At 36.1% G+C, this 24,178-nt stretch overlaps 1 protein-coding gene across 1 annotated transcript in view; it reads right to left on the bottom strand.

The window, feature by feature from the left end:
- HMCN1 (hemicentin 1) overlaps window positions 1-24,178 on the bottom strand; it is a 404,331-nt gene that overhangs the window by 90,716 nt on the left and 289,437 nt on the right. The window contains exons 49-63 of the mRNA XM_045536051.1: window positions 22,885-23,076; window positions 21,912-22,085; window positions 20,231-20,344; window positions 19,240-19,385; window positions 14,736-14,886; window positions 13,136-13,330; window positions 11,710-11,823; window positions 6,827-7,014; window positions 5,176-5,272; window positions 2,427-2,588; window positions 1,593-1,706; window positions 1,278-1,480; window positions 899-980; window positions 659-790; window positions 167-316 (exon numbers count right to left, since the gene is read on the bottom strand). Coding sequence (XP_045392007.1) covers window positions 167-316; window positions 659-790; window positions 899-980; window positions 1,278-1,480; window positions 1,593-1,706; window positions 2,427-2,588; window positions 5,176-5,272; window positions 6,827-7,014; window positions 11,710-11,823; window positions 13,136-13,330; window positions 14,736-14,886; window positions 19,240-19,385; window positions 20,231-20,344; window positions 21,912-22,085; window positions 22,885-23,076 — 2,214 coding nt within the window. The remainder of the gene's footprint in view (window positions 1-166; window positions 317-658; window positions 791-898; window positions 981-1,277; window positions 1,481-1,592; window positions 1,707-2,426; window positions 2,589-5,175; window positions 5,273-6,826; window positions 7,015-11,709; window positions 11,824-13,135; window positions 13,331-14,735; window positions 14,887-19,239; window positions 19,386-20,230; window positions 20,345-21,911; window positions 22,086-22,884; window positions 23,077-24,178) is intronic.

Genomic DNA, 24,178 nt, shown 5'->3' with positions numbered 1-24,178 from the left:
TCCATTTCTATGAAAATAGAATCTACTGGTAGATGTAAAACAGAAAATTGACAATATTTTTGGTTGATGAAGAGATATTTTGAATCAATTACTAGTAATTTTATTTTGTACTATAAATGGAATATAACAAAAAAATTGAAGATAGATCATAGTATACACAACATACCTAGAATTGAAAGAATGTAGTTTTTCTGTGCTTTTCCTTCCATATTGGATGCAATGCATGTATAGTTTCCACTGTCTGAACGCTGAGACCGGGCAATTTGGAGTTTGCTACCTCCAGACAAAATATGAACTTCAAGTGAGTCAGAATTTTCTAGAAGTAGAAACAAAGCAAAAGAAAACATAAAAAAGCTGTTTTATTTTTAACCTCTCTACAATTCACCATCAAAATGTCTTGTTTTATGTGATCCAAGTATTTCTTAAAAGTTCTCCCTTTGTGCTTTTATTTTAAATGAGAGCCTTTTGAAAAAGGAAAAGAAAGAAAAGAATCCCTTTATAAAATGAATCATTATTTTACAAGTCTATCTTGTAAATTTATATTTCAGCATATTAAGCTTTCTTGAACTAAACACTGCTACAAGCGTGCCACTGAACATGTGCTAGTTTATAAATCTAATGATTTAAGAGCAAAAAAAAGCAACCACCACTGCGTTACCTATAGGCCTGTGGTTCTTTAACCATGCTATCACGGGCGGGGGGATCCCGGTGGCATCACATGTTAAGGTCACGGGATTGCTGATCGTCTCCACAACCACTTCTGTTTCAGGCCCTTCAATGCTGGGTGGCACTGTAAAAAACAGAAGAAAATCATGTGTCCTCATTAAACTAATTCAGGACACTTGCTTTCATTTGCATATCTGGGGGAAAAAGAGTTGTATTAGAGGCAGATGCTCACCATATACATTGAGGTGGAAATTTTTATCATCCCGTCCTGCTACATTTATAGCTCTACATACATACTGGCCTGTGTCAGATACCTAAAAGAAAAAGATACTATTGTATGTGTTCCATTAAGTTATAGATGACCAATCACACTGCTCCAGTGTAGATTAAATCATCAGTCATCTTTATGCTCAAATGCCCCAGTTCTAATCGCCTTCTGCAATCTTGCTGTTTATTTTTTTTTTAGTGGAAATAAAGTCAATGGCACTACGCAATTTTTAATAAAAATCATTTTTCACTGTGGTAAAGGGAATATGCAACTTCTACTTATCTCTTCCACAACACAACCCCACCATGAAGTCATGACACTCAAACAAGAATAAAAGATGCACCTCAGCTTTCTTGATGTGCAGCATTTGTCCATCAGCTAAAATCTCCCAGTGAGTAGACTCTGCTATCATTCGCCCATTCTTATACCAAGTGACGACTGGAGGTGGGACAGCATTCGACTCGCACTCCAACGACACTGAAGTTCCCTCTCTTACGTTAACTACAGAAAGAGATTCACTGCCATGATCTTTAATGCTCGGGGGCACTGAAGGAAGGAAAGAAGAACAGAAGGAATTCTTTCCATGAAGGTGTTCAGATAGAAAATACTGAATATCAGTTTAAAATGAAAGAATTTTATGAGCAGAGCAAAAACAAACCATAAACTGTCAGGGAAACCTTTTTCTTGCTTTCGCCAGCTTGGTTGATAGCTATACAAGTGTATTCACCACCATCAGATACCTTAGCCCGGAGAATCTGTAGAGTTCGACCACCTGTGAGCAAATATAATGCAAATTGAAGACTGGTATACAGGTTGTTCTAAATAACTATTTTATCAATAAGATAAATGGCAAAATATATCATTTCCCTTAGAGTAAAATTTATATAGAAACATCCATATTTAAAATAAAATAATTCCATTTTCTTTGATCATCCCTTTATTATTGACCTACTTCCTTCAAAAGGAAGAGATTCATAGACTTTTTCCCTCCAGCAACTAAACATGGATAGCAAAATTGTTTGATACAGGTTCTAGTGAGCAAATAGTAAGTGTACTATAGTCAAAAATACGTTAAGCATTTTCTGGGTTTAAATTTCCCACAGTGTAGAGGTGACTATCTACTTACCTCCCTGTCTACCTACCTAATCTATCATCTATCCTCAAGGGGCTTTAGAATTGATTAAACCCAACTAGTAGATTTATCCAATGAAAGTTCTATTTATCATCTAGCACTCAAAATTTCTAAGCCATTCTGTTCTGAAATTTCATGATTTGTTGAAGGAGACCTTGTTATTATACATTCCTACTATAACCTTAAAAGTCTATACAATCTCACCCTAAGGCACCAAATGGGTAAAGACAGGCATTTGTTGTGAACAAATAAATGAAGCAAGACAAAAATTTGGAAAGAGAATAAACCAAAATTCCATTTATATTTTAAAAAAAGTAAAATGAGAAAGTTTTGCCCACCTTGTAATAATAAATCCCTTACCAGGAACAATGAGAGCATTTGTGTTTAGCTTGATAGGCTGTTCATTCTTGAGCCAGCTGAGATCAGGAGGTGGAAAACCAGAAACCTCGCAGGTCAAAGAGATGAAATTGTTTACCACAACAGTAAGATTTTCAGGGTTAGGACCAATGACACTTGGAGGAACTATAATAGTAAATATATTAAAAGTGAAATTTGAGGTTATCAGAAACATATATTCCAATTTACTAAATATAAGTTCAACCACTGTACTCTGCTAACACACTGAGTTCAAGGTTCTGTTATTTATGTAGCTGTCTTTCTTCTTAGAATTCCCTGAAGCTTTCATCAAACTCATGTCCATTGGGTTTATTTTTCCCAATTGAAAGAGAGTACCAGAATTTCCAAAAACAGAATTATTCTTCATTTTATTTTTATAACCTACTCAAAAATTCCTAAGATGGTTTTGTTAATGTACAAAGAAAGACCTAATAGTGCTTTTCATAAAGTGTATTTAAATAATCTTGCTTTAAATATTATATCCTTATTTAAAGTTTTTCTTTTCCTATTATAGCAATAATAGAGGGGAAATTTAATTTCAGGGTATCTGCCTTTCAGTAAATCATACAGATTATCCTGACACTGTAACAGTGATTTTCAAGACAAGCAGAAAATTTAAGAAAAAAACAATACTATTGTTTATTGCTTAAAACAAACAAAAAAAAATTCAAAAAGCAAAAGCAATGCAGAAAAAGGTAAAGTAAAAGAAAGGGACAAATAATACAATGCCATGTATACATATTAAAACACATACATATGGAATAATAGATGTTTTATAAGAACACACATGGAAGGAATAGTATCATATACATTTGAATGGTTTCCTATGAAGGTGGAAGGGAAACAGGAGTGAGGAGTGGGCATAAAAATGAATGAATGAATGAATGGACTAATAAAAGTAGAGATGCGTCTTGTTCAGACCAATGGAGATAGTAAGACATGAACTAAAGAATGCAAGTAATAAAATGAACTATTATCTTCACTCTATGATATTAAGGCTGAGATCTTAACATAAAAAACAAAAGCAGAACATCAAAAAGGCAAATATCACTTTTTTCTTCTAATATCACATAGTTGTTTATTTTAATCCATTAATTAATTTTACTATTAATTAATTAATTCATTTAGCAAACATTTATTGAACGCTTACTGTATTCCAGACATTGTGCTAGATGCTGGTGATGCAGTGTGAAAAATGTAATAAACAATAATCATATTAGTTAATAATTTGGCAGTAATGATGGACACTGAACTAAAAACAGCTAACAATATTTCAGTGGTTATGATGTGCCAGGCATTGTTCTAAACACTTCACGTATACTGTCTAATTGAACCCTCACACACTTTATGCTTTAGATACAGTTCTTATATTATAAATGAGAGAGCTGGGACGTGGAGAGGTTAGCATCTTGCCTAAGGTTTCGCAGCTAGTTACTGGAGGTTTGGAAGCTAAGCAGTCTGGCTCTAGAACCCTTATTGTTAGCCACAGTCCTACACTGTCTTGTAACCACCAGGGTGATGAGTGTCAATCAGAAGAGGAGGGTGACAACAGGGAAGTAACCTAGTTTGGGAATAAAGAGGAGAAAGTGACATTTGAGAAGATACTTGAAATTATGACCAACAATAAGCTAAGCTAAGTGGAAGATAGTCTCCCAGAAAGAAGGTATTGTATCCACTAAGCCCCAAACAGTGGAATGAACATGGTACCTTAGAAAGCTTTCACAGTGATTATGTTTGTTTAATTAATTCATTCTTCCTGTGAATTCATAACACATGTGTTTCTATTCTGGTCAGATTTATCCATTCAAAAACCCTCAAAGATAGTTATTAAGCACCGACAGTGTGTTATTGACGATGCTAAGCACTGGAAATATTATAGAAAGACTCTGTTACACCAACACCAAACATTTCTAGATAGCAATACTCCCTACATATCACACCAAAAATGAATATCCATTGTGCTACATAAAAGTTCTTTGAGGGGAGAAATTTTTCATGAAATTTCAAATTTTAGCTATTTCCAGAATGAGCTAGAATTTTATATATGTATTATTCATGTAAAGGAAACCTCTTATAATGATCGTCCACCATTTCAATTTAATATCCTGGAAGCAGCTGAATCTCATAAAATAAAAGTATTTTCTTTTAATAGATATCCAACTGCTTTTTGAAAAAAAAAGTATTTATGATGTGTTTAGCATGTATTGAGAACTTAAAGTTTGATGAATGAATTAGGTGTGCTTGTGCTTTTAAAGGAATTATTTAAATCCAAAAAGAGATTTTTTTCCTTCTCTAGGAAGTATATTAGGAACTAGAGGATGTAGCACAACATGAATTCTGCACTTGAGGACAGAAACTGGTTCCAATCAGCATCAGTGGATACATTTTTATGGGTAGAAGACCTATATTTGGTTTTAACTTTATAAACTTGTAATCTTTAAAATTTTTAATTTGGATGTAAATCTCAAAGATGTAAGAGTAACTATTTTCTCTTAAGGGACTGAAGTAATATAAAAATGGGCTTACTAGAAGTTTTATACTTTATAAATTCTGCTAGCCATAGTGGGAAGGAAGAAGAGAGAAGATTGAATGAGTGCAGGCTTCACACATTGTTCAAGTTAAAAAATACAAAATAAGCCTACATAATCTAAAACATGGTTTTCCTGCTTGTTCAAGCATACCCTAACAGATGTTTTTGGAACTGAGCTCTTACCATGAACATTGAGGTTAAAATATTTCTTGGCACTCCCAGCTGTGTTCTCAGCCACACACACATACCTGCCGAGGTCTACTATTTGAGTATTCAGAATCTAAGGGAAAAATTAAAAATTCCAACTGAAACTCTGAATAAAGCAAGTCATCACACTTTTTATTATTTTTTAGAATAAACAATATGTATTCTTTCTAGTTAACAGCGTATGGACACAAGAAAAAAATTTTGAACACACTAGTGCTGATGTTAGCTTTTATTAGGTCCATCAAATAAATACTGGTTTATAAAGATTTCCAATCAGAAAAGGCAATTTTATACATACTAGTAGTATACTGACTGCAAAGATATCCCAAATTATTCTCCCATTTCCTTATCTATGTCTCTGGCAATGTGACTTTGAAGCTTCTCTCATCAGGAGGTGGAATGTGTGTTGGTTTTGTGACTGGCTTTGGCCAATAGAAGGTGATGGAAGTCATTTCAAAACTGAGGCCTGTGCACTTTTGTTCACTCTTTTGGAACCCTGCCACCACCATGTGAGGGAGCCAGGACTAGCCTGCTGGAGGGTGAGAGATGACATGGGACAGAATCAGTACAGTTACTGCAACCGAGGCCCTGGATATGTGTGAGCCCAGCCAAGGTCAACAACCACGTACTGAATCCGCACCTCCATGCAGACACTTGAGGAAGCCCAGCCGAGACCAGAAGAACCACCCAACCAACAAGAAGACTTGTGAGCTAAGTAAATGCTATTGTTTCAAGTCATTATGTTTTGGAGTGGTTTGTTTTATGTAGCAATAGTTAGCTAGTACAGCAGTTATTTTTCTTTATTTTATTATGCAGAAATCTATACCCATCTATTTATATCCAGCTTTTGGACATGGACACAGAAATATTTAAGTATTCTGGTAGAGGTTGTATGATTATCAAGTAGAAATAGTCACAATATTTGGAAGATACCTTGAGAATTCAAGGTCACTTATAGTTAATGAATCTGATTCCTTTTTGTATGAAGAACTCGATGCGGTATGTTCTGTGTTGGATACACTGATAGTTATGGTTAGATTCTTGGGCCAACAGAATATTATTTATTGTGCTTAAGTAATTTATTAATCGTATCCTAACAAAGGAATTGGTGTTATTTCTACAAGTGCCTAACATTCTTTCAGGAACTTGGAAAGAAAAATATGAATATGCCATTGGCAAACAACAATCCAGGATATTAATGTAGTTTCCATTATTATTTATTATCATCAATCTTTTGCCAATATAGACAAATTTAATCTACAGGACACCTTATATCACTCAGAATTTTACCATCAGAAATGTGTAATGAAAATGAAAAAGACTGTAATAATGATTTGCTTACAATATCTCTTTCATCACAAAGACCACATTGTAGTGAATCGAGATGTGTGTGTATGTGTGTGATTGTATTGACGACATCTGGAAGAATTCACACAAAACTGTTAATAGTGCTCTGGTAGAGGGAATAAAATAAGGAGGAAGAATTTTGTTCTATATGCCTTTGATACTTACCTATCTTTACAAATAAAATATTTATAAACTTAAAATTATTTGTAAAAGGCAAAAAGAAAATTACTCCAAAATACAAAGTCAAATAGCTATTTTAAGATTAGATTTTTACTTTTACCTGCAGAATTCTTCCATTAGATAGAAATTTATGATGGTCGTCTTCCAGCAAGGGCTGTCCATCTCTTTGCCAGGAGTTCCTTGGTGCTGGGCTGCCGCTGGATAGACATTCCATCCGTGTGCTCTTGTTCACAAGCACAGTGACCTCTTCAGGGAGATCACTATTTGCTCCCTTGATAATTGGTGGCACTAATAAATGATTGCAACAAAGAGGTAATGACAAGCAATTAGGTCTTTTCTAAATTATACTCGTTTTCTGACAGCTTTAAAAAGTTTGGGATGAGAATAGACAAACAAAACTTGAAGGAGAAACTAAGATTCTCAAGTGACATTTCATACTAATAAATTAAGGTGGTGAAAAAGTATTTGAATTTGGATTTATCCTCTTCCTTCTCTTCACCTCGGCTATACTAACCGCTCCAATAGTGTCATTCCCACATGGCTCATTCCCAGTTCTTCCCTAATGTATCATCTCTTGCTTCTCTCTCAGCTCCTTCCACTACGCCTTCTGGGTTTTCAAGCATGCGTGTAAGAAGAACCTGTACAAATGAATATTTAAGTCTATTTGGTCATCTAGACAAGCCAGATAAATTACATCTTTTGAAGTGTACTTGAAATGCTCGGATTTGGTCTTATTTGTAAGGGGATCCTCTGGGCTATTCAAAGTATCTTCTTTCCCAGCCTTAGCATCAGTGGGATCAGCATCACCTGGGCGCTTGGTTAGAAATGCAAATTCTTGGGTCCCAATTCAGACCTCTGCAACAGGCATTCTAAGGAGGGCCAGGAAATGTATGTTTTACTTATTTTTATTTATCTTTGGGGGGTGTCTCATTATGTTTCCCAGGATAGACTTGAACTCCTGGGCTCAAGTGATCCTTCCACCTCAACCTCCCAAGTAGCTGGTATTACAGGTGTGCATGACTGCACCTGGCTTGAAATCTGGGTTTTAACCAGCTCTCCAGGTGATCTTTATGTACGCTAAAGTTTGAGAAGTCCCACTCTAGATTTTCCTGCATGTATTCTCATTTAAAATAATACTGTAGAATCCAGGTTCATGTCAGTTATGAAAAAAAATCACATATTACTCATAGAATTTTTAAAAATGGAAATGTTAAATGAACTAGGAACACATGTGTTGGCTGTTCTGGTAAATGTAGAAACTTATTTTTAAAGTAAATAATCATTGTTTTGTTTCGAAAGCTTGGTTATTTTTCTTTTCCACTCTCTTAAAATATTAATACCGTATCTTTAGCAATCAGTAAAGACTGTGTGTTTGATGTAGATGCAATTTTGTGGTATCTGGGTCTCCAACAACCAAACTGAAAAGTCTATAAAGAAAACAATCAATGCCACAAAGCACATAATAGAATTCAATGTTATTTATTTATTTATTTATTTTTTTGAGACAGAGTCTCACTCTGTTGCCTGGGTTAGAGTGAGTGCCATGGCGTCAGTCTAGCTCACAGCAACCTCAGACTCCTGGGCTCAAGTGATCCTCCTGCCTCAGCCTCCCGAGTAGCTGGGACTACAGTCATGCGCCACCATGCCCGGCCAATTTTTTCTATATACATATTTTATATTTCTTTCTATTTTTAGTAGAGACGGGGTCTCGCTTTGCTCAGGCTGGTCTCGAACTCCTGACCTCAGGCAATCCACCCGCCTCGGCCTCCCAGATTGCTAGGATTACAGGCGTGAGCCACCGCGCCTGGACTCAATGTTATTTTGAATGCATGCTTTCATATTCAAAGTTATGTGGTGATTTTTACCATACATCAGATAACATAAAAGGGATAACTTGAACTGCAGATTGGCAAATAATAAACTTGAGTTTCAAATTACGTGGGGTCTCACTACCCCACACAGGAAGACTAACCGAGAGCTGAATCACAGGAGGTGCAAGGAGGCACACTACAGGTCCGGGAACTGAGGCCTCCACCACAGCTCTTTGTTCTGACCTGCTCCTGTGGCTGCCACACCCCACAAGCCAGGTTACACCACTCAGAATTGTTCTTAGTGCCCCTCCCTACACCTAGGAGGTGAGCAGCAGATGTTGTGAAACGGCTCTAATTTAGCCAGAATTTGGGGGCCACTTAATTTTTCTTGCTTTGTTTCCACCTTCCAACTCTAAATTCCTCTCAAGCTTGCTTGCCAACTTCCTCCTAATTAAAGATAACAGCCTGGAGACATGAACATCTACCCTGGACCACCCAGTGCCATAGTTCCATTTCAATTCAGCTGACTCCCACTCTTTCCCTATCAGCTCCTACTACTCTCTCTAAACTAAACTCTTTCCAAACTTAGATCAAATTAAACCAGGTGGTCTGGGATATTCCTTCACTGTTCTGGACAATGTTAGCACTGATTTTTAATTGTCTTCTCTCTCCTTTTCCTTGTGACTACATTGTGGACTTTAAAATCTATGTTGATGACCATCCCACCCTATTCTAATTAACTGGCTCTACTACTCCACCTCAGGTGTCCATAGCTGGTCATACTTTGGACCGTTCAACATGAACTCCTCTTCTCTGCAAGTTTATGAGCTCCATGAAGAAAGACCGATGTCTACTGTATTCACTGCTGTATCCTCAGTGCCTAGCACAGTGCCTGGCACGTAGTGAGCAATCAACAGATATTTGTCAAATAGATAAATTTTGAATCTTACTGTTTTCTCTCTCCCACCTCTTTTCAGGTTTCCTTCATGAACTCCCCTCTGTTTGCACTGACAACTCTAGCCCTTCGACTCCTCCCTGCCTACAGTCGGCCTGTCAGCCTCCTTCCAGGCTCATTTTCCCTCTTGCCCAGCCGGACCTCATAGTGGGTCATTTTAGTCGTGCTCTAGCTCATTGCACACTCTCTGTTCTCTCACCCTCCAGTGCTTCCACAGAGTGTAATTTGTGGCACCCCCACTCCATCCTGGGCAGGCCACACCATCTATTTTTTTCTATCTCTGCCTCCAGGTTACTGAGGGTGACTGCAGAAAGCAATGACTGAACCCAATAGCTCCAGCTCCATGCTGTCTAGCATAGCCCTGTAGTGGTCATTGCTAACACTTTCTGTTTTCCACAGGCCCAAAGCCCACTCCTGCCACTGTTTCTCTTACACTCATACTTAATGGGGAGGACTAAATACACTTAATATACCTTCCCACGTTTCCCTTATTATGGTTCCAAAATCTCTCTCTTTCTCCATGAAAGGCTAACCTGTCCTGGTTCCTTGGTTGCATTTTTCACACGTTCTAGGACCTTGCTCTACCAGTCCTGCACTCTGCCCGCATCCACACACACACTTGAAACTTTAATTTGCCCCTTTCTGTTAAATCATTTCCCTTGATCAACAGGCAAGCTCAAATCTCTCTTATATTTGTTTTTTTTTCCCCAACAGGTTGTTTATCTTCAAACTCTCTTCCACCTCTTCCCTCCTCGGCAGAACGTCTTAAGAGTACTCTATAGGTTTCCATTTTTACTTTCTGATTACTTGCTAAATATGTATCCTTTTGTTCTGTCACTTTCTACCACATCATAGTACCTAAATTGCTACTTCGAATTTCACCAATGACTTCTTAGTTTCAAAGTCAAATGACCTTTTCTCACTTTTCATTTTTCTAAAACTTGCTTTAGCATTAAATCCTCTTGATAACCTTTCCCATGCCCTAGATTCTGGGACATGGTAGTTTACCGGTTTTCATTAACTCTCCAGATTTTTTTGGATATTACTTTGTTTTCTTTTCATATATCTTAATTGTAAATGATCCCCCAATGATCTTCTTTTGACCTTCTCCTGTTATATCTCTAATGCTTTCTGTTAGAAATCTCATGTCTTTGAAATCTATATTCTTAGTTCAGTTCTTTCTCCTGGGATACTCTGTATTTCCAGCTGTCCATTCAACATTTTAGCTAAGTATCCTGGAACTACGTCAAATTCAACATGTCTGAAACAAAACGGACTTCCCAAATCATGTTGTTTTCCTGGGTCTTCTATTTCTATTAATCTGGCTACCATGTTCTTAATCACCCAGGATAAAAATCTCAATGTCACCTTATACTCTGAGATGAGTGCCTAATACTTCATATCCATTTAATCCCTGCTTCTATCAAATCTTCCATACTGGCTGCTTCTTACACAATCCCACTGCCACTTCTCTCGCTCCACTTCTTTCAATGGAAGCATCTATTTGCTTCTGCTTCTAGCAACATCCCTTGTCTTTCCCCACAAAGGAACAATACCTCTTCCGTGTTCTGTCTATACATGCAGATGGAGATGGCTCTGGTCTGGGGTGGCCTATAAACTAGGCCGTATAAATTATTAGAGAACACTGTAACCCCTTGTTTCTGTGATTGGCTCAGGGATGGATATGTGATTCACAATTGGCCAATTAAAACCATGGAAATTCAATTCCAGGAATTCAGTTGTAAATTATAGGAGAGAAAAGCTTTCATTTGGATGTGGAACTAAGATGATGTAAGCCTACAGCTGCTAGGGGCCACCTTGCTATCCAAGGAGACAGGGAGTGTCATTAATGTCATCTCAGAGTGACATTAATAAAGAAAAACAAAGTCAAGAGGAAGAGAAAAGTAAAGTCCACTTGACCTCTTCTGAGCCACACAAGTCAGACGTGACTGCAGCCAGCTTTACTCTGGGAGTTTTCAAATTCATAAGTTGATGGACTCTCTCTTTTGGTTGAAGCCAGTTTGTTATTTGATACTTCAAGAGTCCTGACTAATGTGCGGTCATTAGTACAAGACAATTACCTCCTTGGGAGAACTATCAGTTTCTGATTATCTTTATAGTCTCTAAAGTGCTTCGTGTAACATCTTCCAAAGATTAGTTCCTCAAATATATTTTTGAGGAAAAGAATGAATAATAAACAAAAGGGAACCAACTCACAGAGTACTCGGACGTCATACTGAAGGGAATCTTCTCCGGCCTCATTCACAGCCACACAAGTGTATCTGCCAGCATCTTCTACCTTCACCCGGGGAATCTGCAGCACTCGCCCTCCTGAAAATATATCCCCATATGTTTGTTCCTCTGAATCTTAGAGTAAACATAGCCACGAACAGATACAACTTTTCAGGTCTAATGATTTCCTTACATTTTTTTTCAGAGTTCCTATTTCATCTAACGGTTCAGTTTTAATCCCACTTTTATAAAAAACACTGCATTATTAAAAAATGATCCAAAGAGATCTCCTGAGAAATGAATAGCTAGCTCACACAGATTTTCCATTTTACATACAATCTTGAAAGAATAGCTGTGTATTTTTAACCTTTTCATGGTGATATTTTAAATGTGGAGGAAAGTTATAACAATTGTATAAAAACTTTCACCCATGTTCACTAATTTTTTATATTCCACTCCATTTGCTTTATCTTTCTCGCTGTCATATGTATATAATCTTACTCTAAAGCATTTGAGAGTAAGTTGGAGACACAGTGTCCTTTTACTCCTAAAATATTGATAAATCTGTATTTCGTAAGAACAAGGATAATCCCTTATATAACCACAGTACAATGATCAAAATCAAGAAATTTAAAATTAACACAAAACTACTATTGAATCCATGGTCCATGTTCGAATTTCATTATTGCTGTAATAATGTTTTTAATAGCCATTTTTCCCAAACCCAGATTCAATTTAGGATCACATATTACATATAGCTGTCATGTCTACGTCTCTTTTCATTTTTTTTTAATTTTTTCAAGATATTCTTTTCCTTAATTGAGGTCAAATGTACATACATTTATTTAATGCACTGACCTTAAATATACAACCTGATGAGTTTTGACAAGCCTGTATAGTTAAATTCTTGCTAAAGTTAACTAGAAGCCTTAAAACTATTCCACAATTTAAACATCTTTTCCATCAATAAACCGTGTAATAACTAAAATATTTGAAACTAATAATCTTTACTGTTTACTTATGACAAATGCATTTAATAAACTAAATGGTAACTATTTGCTAATATATGTGAAAATTTATATTAATAATATATAGAAACCAAACTGATCACTCCATAGCACTAATACAGAAATGGAGGCATGAGAAAGCCAAAGGACTTTCTTAAGTTGATAGAGTGATGTTGTAGGAGATCTGAAAAATTTCCTAAGGTGTTCTATCCTCCTGTCGCATTCTCAGCCAAGACTCTGCGTTAGAGTAACTAGATTGAAGTTACATGGATACCAGTGGCATCTGGCAGCCTGTCAGTTATATTACACGGCCCGAGAGCCAATCAATTCAATTATTCTAATAAATAAGAGGAAACACACTTGTCAGAGATTCAGATTTTTACCCTGTGTGTAGCAATCTTTACCTGGCAAAATCAATACTTTATCACTCGAGGTCAGAGGACGGCCATCCTTGTACCACGTCAGTGTGGGAGGAGGGGCAGCATTTGTCTCGCAGTAAAGAGAAATGGGATTGTTGATGATCACATCTTTGGCTTCACCACTCCTGCCAGTATCTAGCATGTTTCCTATTTCCCAGAGTTTCTGAAAACTTGGAGGAACTATGGAGGAAAGGCATTACATTTTGGTCACGTGTGCGCACCGGTGTCATCCATCAAGCAAAGATCTTGGCTGTATTTTCACAGGAGTGATTTGTAAATGTAATAAATTAGACAGTGCGAAAACATCTTCAAGTACTCATACACCTACCAGCTATAGCCCTTAGCCAAAAAAGACTGTAGCAGACAGAAGTTGGAGCTGGGTTTCATGTGGGAGAATGAAAAATATGGGGCTCCAAATGCTATGCTCACAGTTTGCTCTCCCTGGGCTCTGACACTTGGACAATACAGGGGCTCACTCTGAGGGAGAAGCACGGCTAAGGAGTATGATCATGGCAGGAAAAATTAATTTTGAAGGACCATTAAAAAATACTGGCTCAATTTAGAGCACTTTCCCATGATTTGTCTTAATAAGGAGGCTAAAGAAGCTATGCAATCAGGATTAAAACTCCATTTGAGCCCAGGAGTTGAGGGTGCAGTGAGCTATGATGATGCCACTGCACTCTACCCAGGGTCACCCAAAAAACTCCATTAACAAAAATAACAGGACATTCTCATACTTTTCTGGGGACAAATATGAACTTTCTAGAAGGCAGTTTACCTGTCAAAACCATTAGAACAGTCCATAACATTTGACCTCAAATTTCTACTCTTAGCAACTTATGAGAAATCAAAGATGTGCATACATGTTATGTATAAAATTGTTCAGTGTAATATTATTTGTGAGTAGTGAAAGCTTGGAAACAACACAGACATTCAACAACAGGAGTCTGGTTAAATTAATATTTGGATACTCCACTGATGAAACAGGCATAGTTATTAAAAATCATGTTAAATAGTTAGTAACATTAACCATATCGATAATAATAATAGCAGGCATTTCTTAATCATTTTGCTAAGAGCTTTAATACTTGATCTCATTTAGTATTCACTGCAATTCTACAAGGCATTAATTTTAAAAGTGAGGAAATGGAGACTTAAAATATTTAGGTAACTTGCTCAAGTCACAAAACTTGTAGGAACCATATCATCATTCAATTCCAAGTCTGACTTCTCTGAATTTTACACTTCAATATTTTCCTGGCTTCCATATAAATGCTATTAAAAACCTTCATGATAAAATGTTAGGGGAATGCCAATGTAACAGAGAAGTCTGTATTGTATGATCCCAATTTTGTAAGTAACGTACACGTTTAAAAATATCGAAAGGAAACACATAAAAATAACAGTTAATTTTGAATGATGGATTTATTTTCTTCCTCTTTAATTGTTTGAGTCCAAGGTTTCAATAATGAATTTATATTATTGTCAACAGAAAAAAACCCACTATTTAACAAACAAATCTGTGTCCCATTACTTAGAGAGATCATATAAATTAAAGTACATACAATAAGCATATTAGTATTACCTTGTATATTCACATCAAAATCCAGCTCATCTTCACCTGCAATGTTAGATGCTACACAAGTATATCGCCCGGTATCTGATATTTGAGTCTCCTTTATTTGAAGTGTGTGTCCATTTGCAGCAATATTAACATGATCATCTGATTTAAGGGGCTGTGATTCAATTATGATAATGTTAGCATTAAGTACTATGATAAATCCTCTAAGAGGCCATGCAATTGGTAGTTTTTGTGATTCTTTAACAAATAAAAATAAAATTTTATGTAAAACATTCAAGACAACAATAGTTAATTTAGTTTGGTTAAATTGATTGTTTTTGAGTAATCAAATATTTATTTTTGAAAATTATAGCTGATATAGTTTATACTTGTGCCAGGGATTTGTGGGTCATGCATTTATACATTTTTTATAATACAAATATGTGCTTAGGTACCATATCCATTTTTCCATGTTGGAAAAAAATTTTGCAGCTGATCTTATATAGTATTAAAAAGCATATCTTTCTTTTATGACAATTGTGTAGAAAATGTTAGAATCTCTTTATGAAAGATTGAGGGCATTAGCACAATCTAAAATTACTATTGTTCGTTCAGAAACATCACTACTTCATAAATGAAAATTTCTAGCCTAGAGATATTTATATTAGGATGTTTTATTGAAATTTATGACTACACTTAATGGAACATTCACTGACAGATATTTGTATTAATGATGTTTTATTGGTAAAATTACCTACACTTATAAAATACAAATATAGAATACTTATAGAATCGTATTTCTCATATTCTAAACATTTCCATTTATACTAAATTCTCCCTCATTCCTTGAAGGTTTTAGCTCCTGGCTCACTCTCATTCCTTCTAATGATACTTTTTTTCTCATAGTTCCTGGTGACTTCAATACCCATACAGAATCCAGTGCTGTGTTCTCTCAAGTCCTTGGCCTGCTATCCCCTAATTCTGTAGTCCCCCACCTTTCTCAGCCACTAAGTAGGATAGTCATACCTACACCTTATAATTATCAATAACTGCACCCCTTCATAATATTACCTTCAAATTCTCACTCTCCTCCACCTCCTAACTCTCTAACCTATTTCCTCCAGCATATCAACTACAGTAACTTTTTGACTCCAGCAGACGACCCGCAATCCACTGACCTTCAAATCTTTTCACTGCTTCTGATTCTCCTGCTGAACTCAATTCCCTCCCCACCCAGAGAAGGTCTGTTGTGATAATCACACCTTGTATAAATCCTCAACTCCCTTGTCTGCTTTCCCTTTATTTTACTCCTGTGGAAAAACCCTAATACTGTTTAAAACCAGTCTGCGCATGCCCATTCTGAGAATCCTCTGGTCTACTCCAGCAACTGCGTCTTCTCTCGCCTACATCATCATCAATTTCTTTCTTTCCATTGGCCAGTTTCAATCTTAAACAAAAAAACAAACAAAAAACTATCGTGCTGCAGCTATCTCCACATTTTCTAATATCCTTTGTAGCCAAATGATTTAAAAATATTTCCTACACTTGCTATCTCCAATGTCTTTCCTTCCACCTTTTCTTAAATCTGCCTCCAATCAGACTTTCACCATGTCCCCAGTGACATTCCATTCATTGCTACATTTATTTGGTAAATTCTACAGTCTTTATTTCACCAGTTCAGTGTCATTTAACACAGTTTAACTTGTCTTTATTTGTATATACCTTTTTCCCCCTTTATCTTTTGGGACACTACACTTCTTGCTTTCCCCAACCTTTAAATGTAGGAGTAGCCCAGGGCTTAATTATTGCACTGTTTCTCTTTCTATCTAATCTCACCATCCTAATAATCTCATGCAAAATCTTGGACTCATCCCTGACTCAACTCTTTCCTTCACACCCCACATCCTGCTACCGCCTTGGTCCAAGCAACCACCATCTCTCTTTTGGATTAGGACCCTCCCTTTCTTCCTCAAGTACAGAAGCCAGTGTAATCCTTCTAAAACCTTAAGTCAGATCATATCATATTCTTGCGTTCACTTTTCCAGTTGGCTTCCCATCAGAACAAAGGCCAACTGGTCGAAGGCAGTATGTTCTTGCCTTCCATTAGTCTTCTGCTCATATCTTCTGTGTCTCTGTTGATCACTGATCCCAGCCCCAGCGCTTCAGGACCTTTGCCCTTGCTATGCTTTCTACTTTAGAATTTCTCCTAAGTTGTCTTATGACAGTTTCCTTCACTTTCTTTGATTTTCTGCTTAAATATCACCTTATCAGAGAGGCCTTCCCTTCCCTATTTAGATAAGAGATCACACTCCCTACAGCTGGTATTCCTTTCCTTGATTGAGTTTTCTCTATGACTCCTTCACCATCTGACACATTATATGTTTTACTGGTTTATTCATTTAGTTTTTGTCTTCCCAAACTTCATTTGAGCAAAGATATTTCTCTGTTTCTTTCATAGCCATATTCCCTGCACCTAAAACAGTGTCTGGCAAATAGTAGATACTCAATAAATAATTCAGAATGCAACAAATCATTATTAACATTATATCACTTATATAAAAATAGCATAATTTAAACTTTCTGTGCTAAAAGAAAAACTTCAGGATATCCATAAATGAAACTCAAGGATTCTATCAAAACTTATTGTGGCAGTATATTTTTTGTGTTTTTCTCAAAAACGCTGCTTTGCTTAAGTAGTATTGCTTATCTGAAGACTGAAAAACGGAGAATGAATGTGGAAAATAAATTAAAAACAGTAGTTTTTTTTTTTTTTTGGTTTGCATTTGGGGACCAATTGCAAACCCTGAAAAATTTAGCAGTGTAAAGCATTTTAATTAAATCTTAATGCTTTGCTTAAGTAGTATTGCTTATCTGAAGACTGAAAAACAGGAGAATGAATGTGGAAAATAAATTAAAAACAGTAGTTTTTTTTTTTTTTTTTTTGGTTTGCATTTGGGGACCAATTGCAAACCCTGAAAAATTTAGCAGTGTAAAGCATCTTAATTAAATCAGTATCAAAGTCTGGATTTGAAACTGTAATTTAACACATTGACTGCCACACTAGAAAAAAAGTTTTTTTCCTTGGGGCCACTGTATTTTATCATGAAATTAGAATAAAAGCTTCAAAAACAAAATGATCCTTTCTAATTTAATGAAAAATTTGTTATTTTTTATTGTTTTCTGTGCATGAGTTATAAGCAACTTGAAAACTATTTCTCGAGTCTCCCAAGGTGAAGAGATATGTGAGTTACATATGCTTCATGAGGCCCCCGGGCTCAAAACTAGCATGAGTTAAATACAACTCACATGGTAGTTAATGTGTTAACTACTCATAATGGAATGTTAAAAAACAAAACAAAAGTGCCTCATTCCTAGTGCAATTCTAGTCTTTATCCAGTTTTTATGTGTATATGTGTTTGTATATGTGTGTGCATGTGTAGTAACTACAAGGAATGAAAGGGCTTTAGAGAAAATTAAAAATAAAATAATAATATGATTTCAAAGAGAAAGGAATTTTCTCCAAGTAGATTCATATAGAATTGATATTGTATCAGGAAGTGTGCTTATAGTCAGAAAAAAGCATCTATAAACAGAACATGGTGGGAGTTCTATATTTTTCCTTTAGCAATGGCTTCCAGATGAAACTTGCTTATTTTATAAGAGATGATTTTTTTTCTAGCTGCCAGTATTGCAGATTCCATCTGGGATCTGAAAAAATAAAGCTATATCTTTCCTGCATCTTAAATCATGACTATGACCGGAACTACTACAACTGACCATTTGACTGATTATGTGTAAAACAGGACAAATGGCAGCTTAGTTATTTCATATCTGTGTTAAGCACAGTGTTAATAGCAGCTAAAAGTTCTATTTTGGTCTAAGTTTGACTGGACACATGTCTTTAAAGCATGCATGGAAGAACGTAAGTTGAATGAGAAATATGGGTGTGGGTCGGAAAGGCAGATCACAGAATTAAAGCATCTGCCTTTTATTTAAAGTCTCTCATTGCTCCCAGTTAACTGTATTGGGCCCTTCATCATTTCTCTTAGCTTTTTAAATTTATTTTGGAATATTAAAAATGTTACCTTTTATAAGAGAGTTAAAGATACTTAGAGAAGGTTCTGAATAAATTTAGTGCCCATGATTCTAATCTGGCTTGGCAGCATTTATCTGTTTCTTCTTTACTAAGTTTACTTATTCTGCAAAACCACAGAACAAAAAATCTGTTTGCTTAACTTCTTCCGTGGGAAGGCAGTTAGATTTTCATAGACAACTGCTAATGTACAGAAAAACAATCCTGCAAACTTTCGAGTGATGGAATAACACTAAAATTGTTAAACATGGTTCAGATTTTTTTTTTGTTGTTGTTGTTGCTGCTGTTTTGCAATTTTAGATTCTAGGAGGGTGATAGTTGCTAGTTTTAAGGTCACATTGAATTTCTGAGTCATTTGTGCCTTTTTTTTTTTTTTTCATTTGACCATTGTAGTCTTTACAAAATTATCACCAAATGAAAAAAGTTGTGACTGGCCTGTCCATCCTTGTACCAGCTGAGGGAGGCAGAAGGAATTGCATAAGCTTCACATTCCAGGGTCAAAGTGTTGTTTACTTTGATTTTCACTTCTTTAGGGGAAAGACCTGGCCCCAGAAGGTCCCCTTTATTGATTATGGGTGGAACTGCATAAAATAAATATAAAAGAGTTAAACGCCGGTTCTTTAAAATACATGGAATACCATGAAAATCACACTGAGGATCACTTAACAAGAAAACAAGGAAGTAAGCAGACGCATTTCCCATGATGACCTCCCATTAAGGATCTAAGTTAACATCTTATAAAACAGTAGTGTTCAATACAGGATGTGAAGGAAAGTATGTTTCTCCTTCCATCCTTATTATCCTGCCAGTGAAGCTAACTTCCTGCACAGAACAGTTAGTTTCATTTGCTCCAGGTCCACAGATGCAGCCCATGCATGACCCATAAAATGCATTTTATGGCTCATTAAGGGTACTGAGTCAAAGAACAAAAGATAATCAGAAAGATACTCTTACTTTATAAACACAAAAACAAAATGCTGAAATGTGGGCCCTATTAATGGCAATATTAGCTTTGCCTTTTAATTATAGGTAAATGTACATTGGAATAGCTCAAGAGTCACGGATGATCTCATCTTGGGCTGTTGATTGGAACATATTCATCCAACAACAGTTTTGTACGTGAAAGTACTATAACTCAACCCAGAGAGCAATTCAGAAGGAAAAATGGAGAAACTTAAGGAAGTGCCACTGATAAGGTCTCCAACAGGAAGATACTGAGTGGATTGAGGGAGCCCTTCGCATCTTTAAATAATTGACCCCCCAGCACAATGCTTAATTCAACTTCCATCCTTAAGGAAGCAAGCTGCTTAAACAAGAGTCTTTAATGATTGTGTATAACTAATTATGAACCCATAATGAAAAACAGGATTGAAAGAGTTAGAAAAATTGGGGAAGATATGAAACATCGTGTTCTTTCAGAACTTACTGTAGACCTTCACTTCATAGTGCTTTATCATTTCCCCAGCCTCATTAGTGGCTACACAAGAGTACCTTCCAGCATTGTCCTCCTGTGCATTGAGGATCTGCAGGGTCCTGCCACCTGGAAAATACAGAATATCAAACAGTCTCTGAAATCACAGTGGCAGCAGAGTACCCTCAAACTTTCAGAGTTTTAGTTCTTAGCATATTTCTTCTTACATATGTGAATTCTGTGTAGACATCTGATATAAGACAAGCTACAACATAGATGGGCACTGCAAGGTGGGTGGGGACAGCCACGGAGGCCCCAGGGGTCCTCTGTGGACTCTCACTGCCATCCTGACCCCCATGCATCCGTATACCTCTCTAACTAAGGTCCTAATTTCCCCCTCTTCATAAATAGGTTTCTGCCTTAATCATCTTCTTCCTCTCACCTACCTGGCCTAAATGTGCTGAAACACAGTTCTTCCTTCTTAAAAATCTTTTATGGTTCTCAATTGACTAAAATATAAAGTCAAAACTCTTTAATCCAGGAGTTCAAAACATGGCTTCAACTTTCCTTCCTGACCTCATCTCTTGCCCCTCCGCCCCCCACAATATCTCCACTCAAGTGGGGTTGAGAAGTGTATTTATTATTACTTGCACATGGCTAGGCCATTCTCACTTTGTACATTTCCCACAATAGTCACCTTAATTATCCAAAACCTCTCCTAACTCATTTCCAATCAACTAAATTCTAGAACTTTCTCTAAAATCTGGTTCAAGTTCTGACTAAGCAACAAAGCTTTTTCTGACCACTTCAGTCCGCAGTGGCTGTTTCTTCTTTTGAATTCTTATAAAAGTTTTCATGTGCCGGGCACAGTGGCTCATGCCTGTAATCCTAGCACCCTGGGAGGCTGAGGCGGGAGGATCGCTTGAGCTCATGAGTTCAAGACCAGCCTGAGCAAGAGTGAGACCCAATCTCTACTAAAAATAGAAAAAACTAGCCGGTCAACTAAAAATAGAAACAAAAAATTAGCCAGGCATGGTGGTGCATGCCTGTAGTCCCAGCTACTCAGGAGGCTGAGGCAGGAGGATTGCTTGAGTCCAGGAGTTTGAGGTTGCTGTGAGCTAAGCTGATGCCATGGCACTCTAGTCCGGGCAACAGAGTGAGACCCTGTCTCAAAAAAAAAAAAAAAAAAAAACAGAAAAAGTTTTCATGACCCCATTTATCATACCCCCCTGACTATTCATAATCCATGATCATTCACAGACTCATATTGTTAATAAACGTTTGCACATACTATCTCTCCTCCACATAGGCTTGTAAATTTCTTAAAGCCAGTGATTACAACTTTTAATTCTTTCTATTTTCATATATATATATATATGTATAGTTTCAAAGAGGAATAAATAAACTCTCTCAATCTAAATACTAACTCTCCTTCAAGGTTCAATTCAACAGGAAATGAGTTTCTACCATTTTCAACATGCCACATTATACTTTCGCAATTAATTACATCATGGTATTTATTCCTTTCTACGTAGATATTTTTCTGATCTTTCAAAAAGTAATTTGCAGTACCTTAGATTATAAAACATATACAAAAAATTAGAAATTTAAATATAAATAGAACATGACACAACCAATAACACAGGTGTTATAGATGACACAGATGCATCTTGGTCATCTTAAGTAAATTCATTACCTGGAAGAATACGAATATTTTGGTTAGATTCTAAAGGGGCTCCATCCTTAAACCAGGTGATGGTGGCTGGAGGATATGAATAAGCTTCACAGACCAGAGAGGTGGGGCTGTTCAGGATGACAGTGACTTCCTCGTGGCTGCCGTCGCTGCCTACACCAGCAATCGTAGGAGATACTGAAAAAGATTAAAATTTGGTTGAAGAAATACATTTATAAATTTCTCTATTTGTGCATTTCTAAATTTCTATTGTACTTACATGTATAATTCTATTCCCTAACAGTTACAAAAAATAATTATTGTTCTTATTCTACACAAAACTAGTGAGATCCCTCAAAAACCTCACAAGATAATGGAGGAGATGACACATAAACAAGGAATCATAACATAATACAGTAATGGCAATAACGGGAATGTTGGAGGAAGGTTAGCGGAGGCATGGTATTCGGTCCAACCTGAGGTATGGGGTGTGAAGTCTCATTAGAGAAGGTCTCCTAAAGGAGCCTCAAATGGTTAGTGGCAGTTAGCGGGTAAAAAGAAAGAGACTACTAAAGAGAGGGAGTGTATTGAGAGCAGAGCAGTAGTAAGCAATGAGGGGCTAGAAGGGAATATAGAGAAGACAAACGCGAGTGGGTCAATACTGGACGCAAGAATAAAAGAGACAGGCACATTTGTTTCATAGAAGACCAGCATATCTCTATCCTTTACTATGGCTTGTTTAATGTCTGCATTGTTCATAGTGGTGTCCCTAGCACAAAACACTGCCTGGTGCCTAGAACATCATAGGTATTCTATATGTAATGAATGAATTTATGAATTACTTAATTCAGGAAAAACAGTACATGTACACAAGTGTTGGTCTTCCTTACATGGTGAAATTCTATCATAGAAACATTAAGTAAACAGAGAAAAAAAAGAACATTTAGCCTATAGTCATGTCTGACTTCTCAAGATGTGAAGCAAAGCTGATACTTACCAAACACATTAAGGCTGAAACTTTTGCTCTTGTCACCAGCTGTATTAGAAGCCAAACATGTATATCTTCCAGTGTGTGACACCTGGGCATTGGTAATTTGAAGAAAGCGGCCACCAGACGCCATGTGATGGGTTTCATCTTCTTGAACAAGCTGCCCATCTTTGTGCCAGGTGACTTTTGGTACTGGATTCCCTGTAAGAAAAGCCATTTCTGATAGTTTGCTAATAATCATGTCTACAATTGATATTGAAAGAGGGAGTTTTCACTCATTTGTCTGCTTACATATTCCACTTTTAAAATAATGCAGTAACCATTCATTTAAAAATAAATTTGGAAACTAATATATTTTGTAATAATAATGATCATGCCATAACTTAAAAAATATATATAGATTACAAATGTAAGTTAGTTTTCATCTATAAGTGAAATTATTCTAAATTGACCTTTGTGTTTAACTAAAATTATAGCATACTTTAGATGATTACAATTAAATATTTTCATAGTACAGTTTAAAAAGCATGCAGCATGCATTTTTAGCAAAAATATTACAAATACCTTTGCTTTCATATTTAACTTTTAAAGAAGATTTCATATGTTTGAAAAAAGCTATAAAAATGTTAAAACTTTAATTAAACAATTCAATAAGAAGATATTTTGAGTTTATTCCAGGATTCCAGGATATATAGATGGGTAGACATATAAATATATTAATTATTCCTTTAATATTATAGCCTATGGGAAAAAGATCTTTTATATCTGTTTTTAAATGAGGCTTATGTTAAATATTAAGTTTTAAATTGTTCAAATAGTTTCTGGAAATTTAAAACCATAAGAGCAGGTCATGCTAGGTAAGAGGGCTAGGATTAAATATTAAAATTATCCAGCTTGAGAGGAGAATTCTATAAAATTTAGGCAACTGTTCTCTATGTGACAGTTGTTAATTACCAAATTGTTTCTAGAAAAATAATTAATAGGCTAAGTAATAGGATATGCCACACTCTTTATATCTGCCTTTCCTAAAACAGAAACATTTCCTTGCTTACTTAAATTTATTGCTCACACAAGGCACGTAAACAATGAACTAAGAAACTCATCAAATCTTCCTTAAAACTCTGGCTTTCCATAAAATGTTATGGCCTACTCTCATTATTCCTTTAAAACTGTGAGGCCATCTACAATAAAAAGGCTTGAAAATGTCCTCTTAGAGATTTATTTTGACTACATGCAACAAAGCAATTCGGTGGTAAAGATGGTGAAATCAGTTTTGGATTTTTATTTTTCCTAGTCTCTATTA

The sequence above is a fragment of the Lemur catta genome, chromosome 23, assembly GCF_020740605.2.
Source record: "Lemur catta isolate mLemCat1 chromosome 23, mLemCat1.pri, whole genome shotgun sequence".
Classification (NCBI taxonomy): Eukaryota; Metazoa; Chordata; class Mammalia; order Primates; family Lemuridae; genus Lemur; species Lemur catta.
Note: the sequence above shows the minus strand (reverse complement) of the source record. Positions and strands in the feature narration are given on the sequence as shown.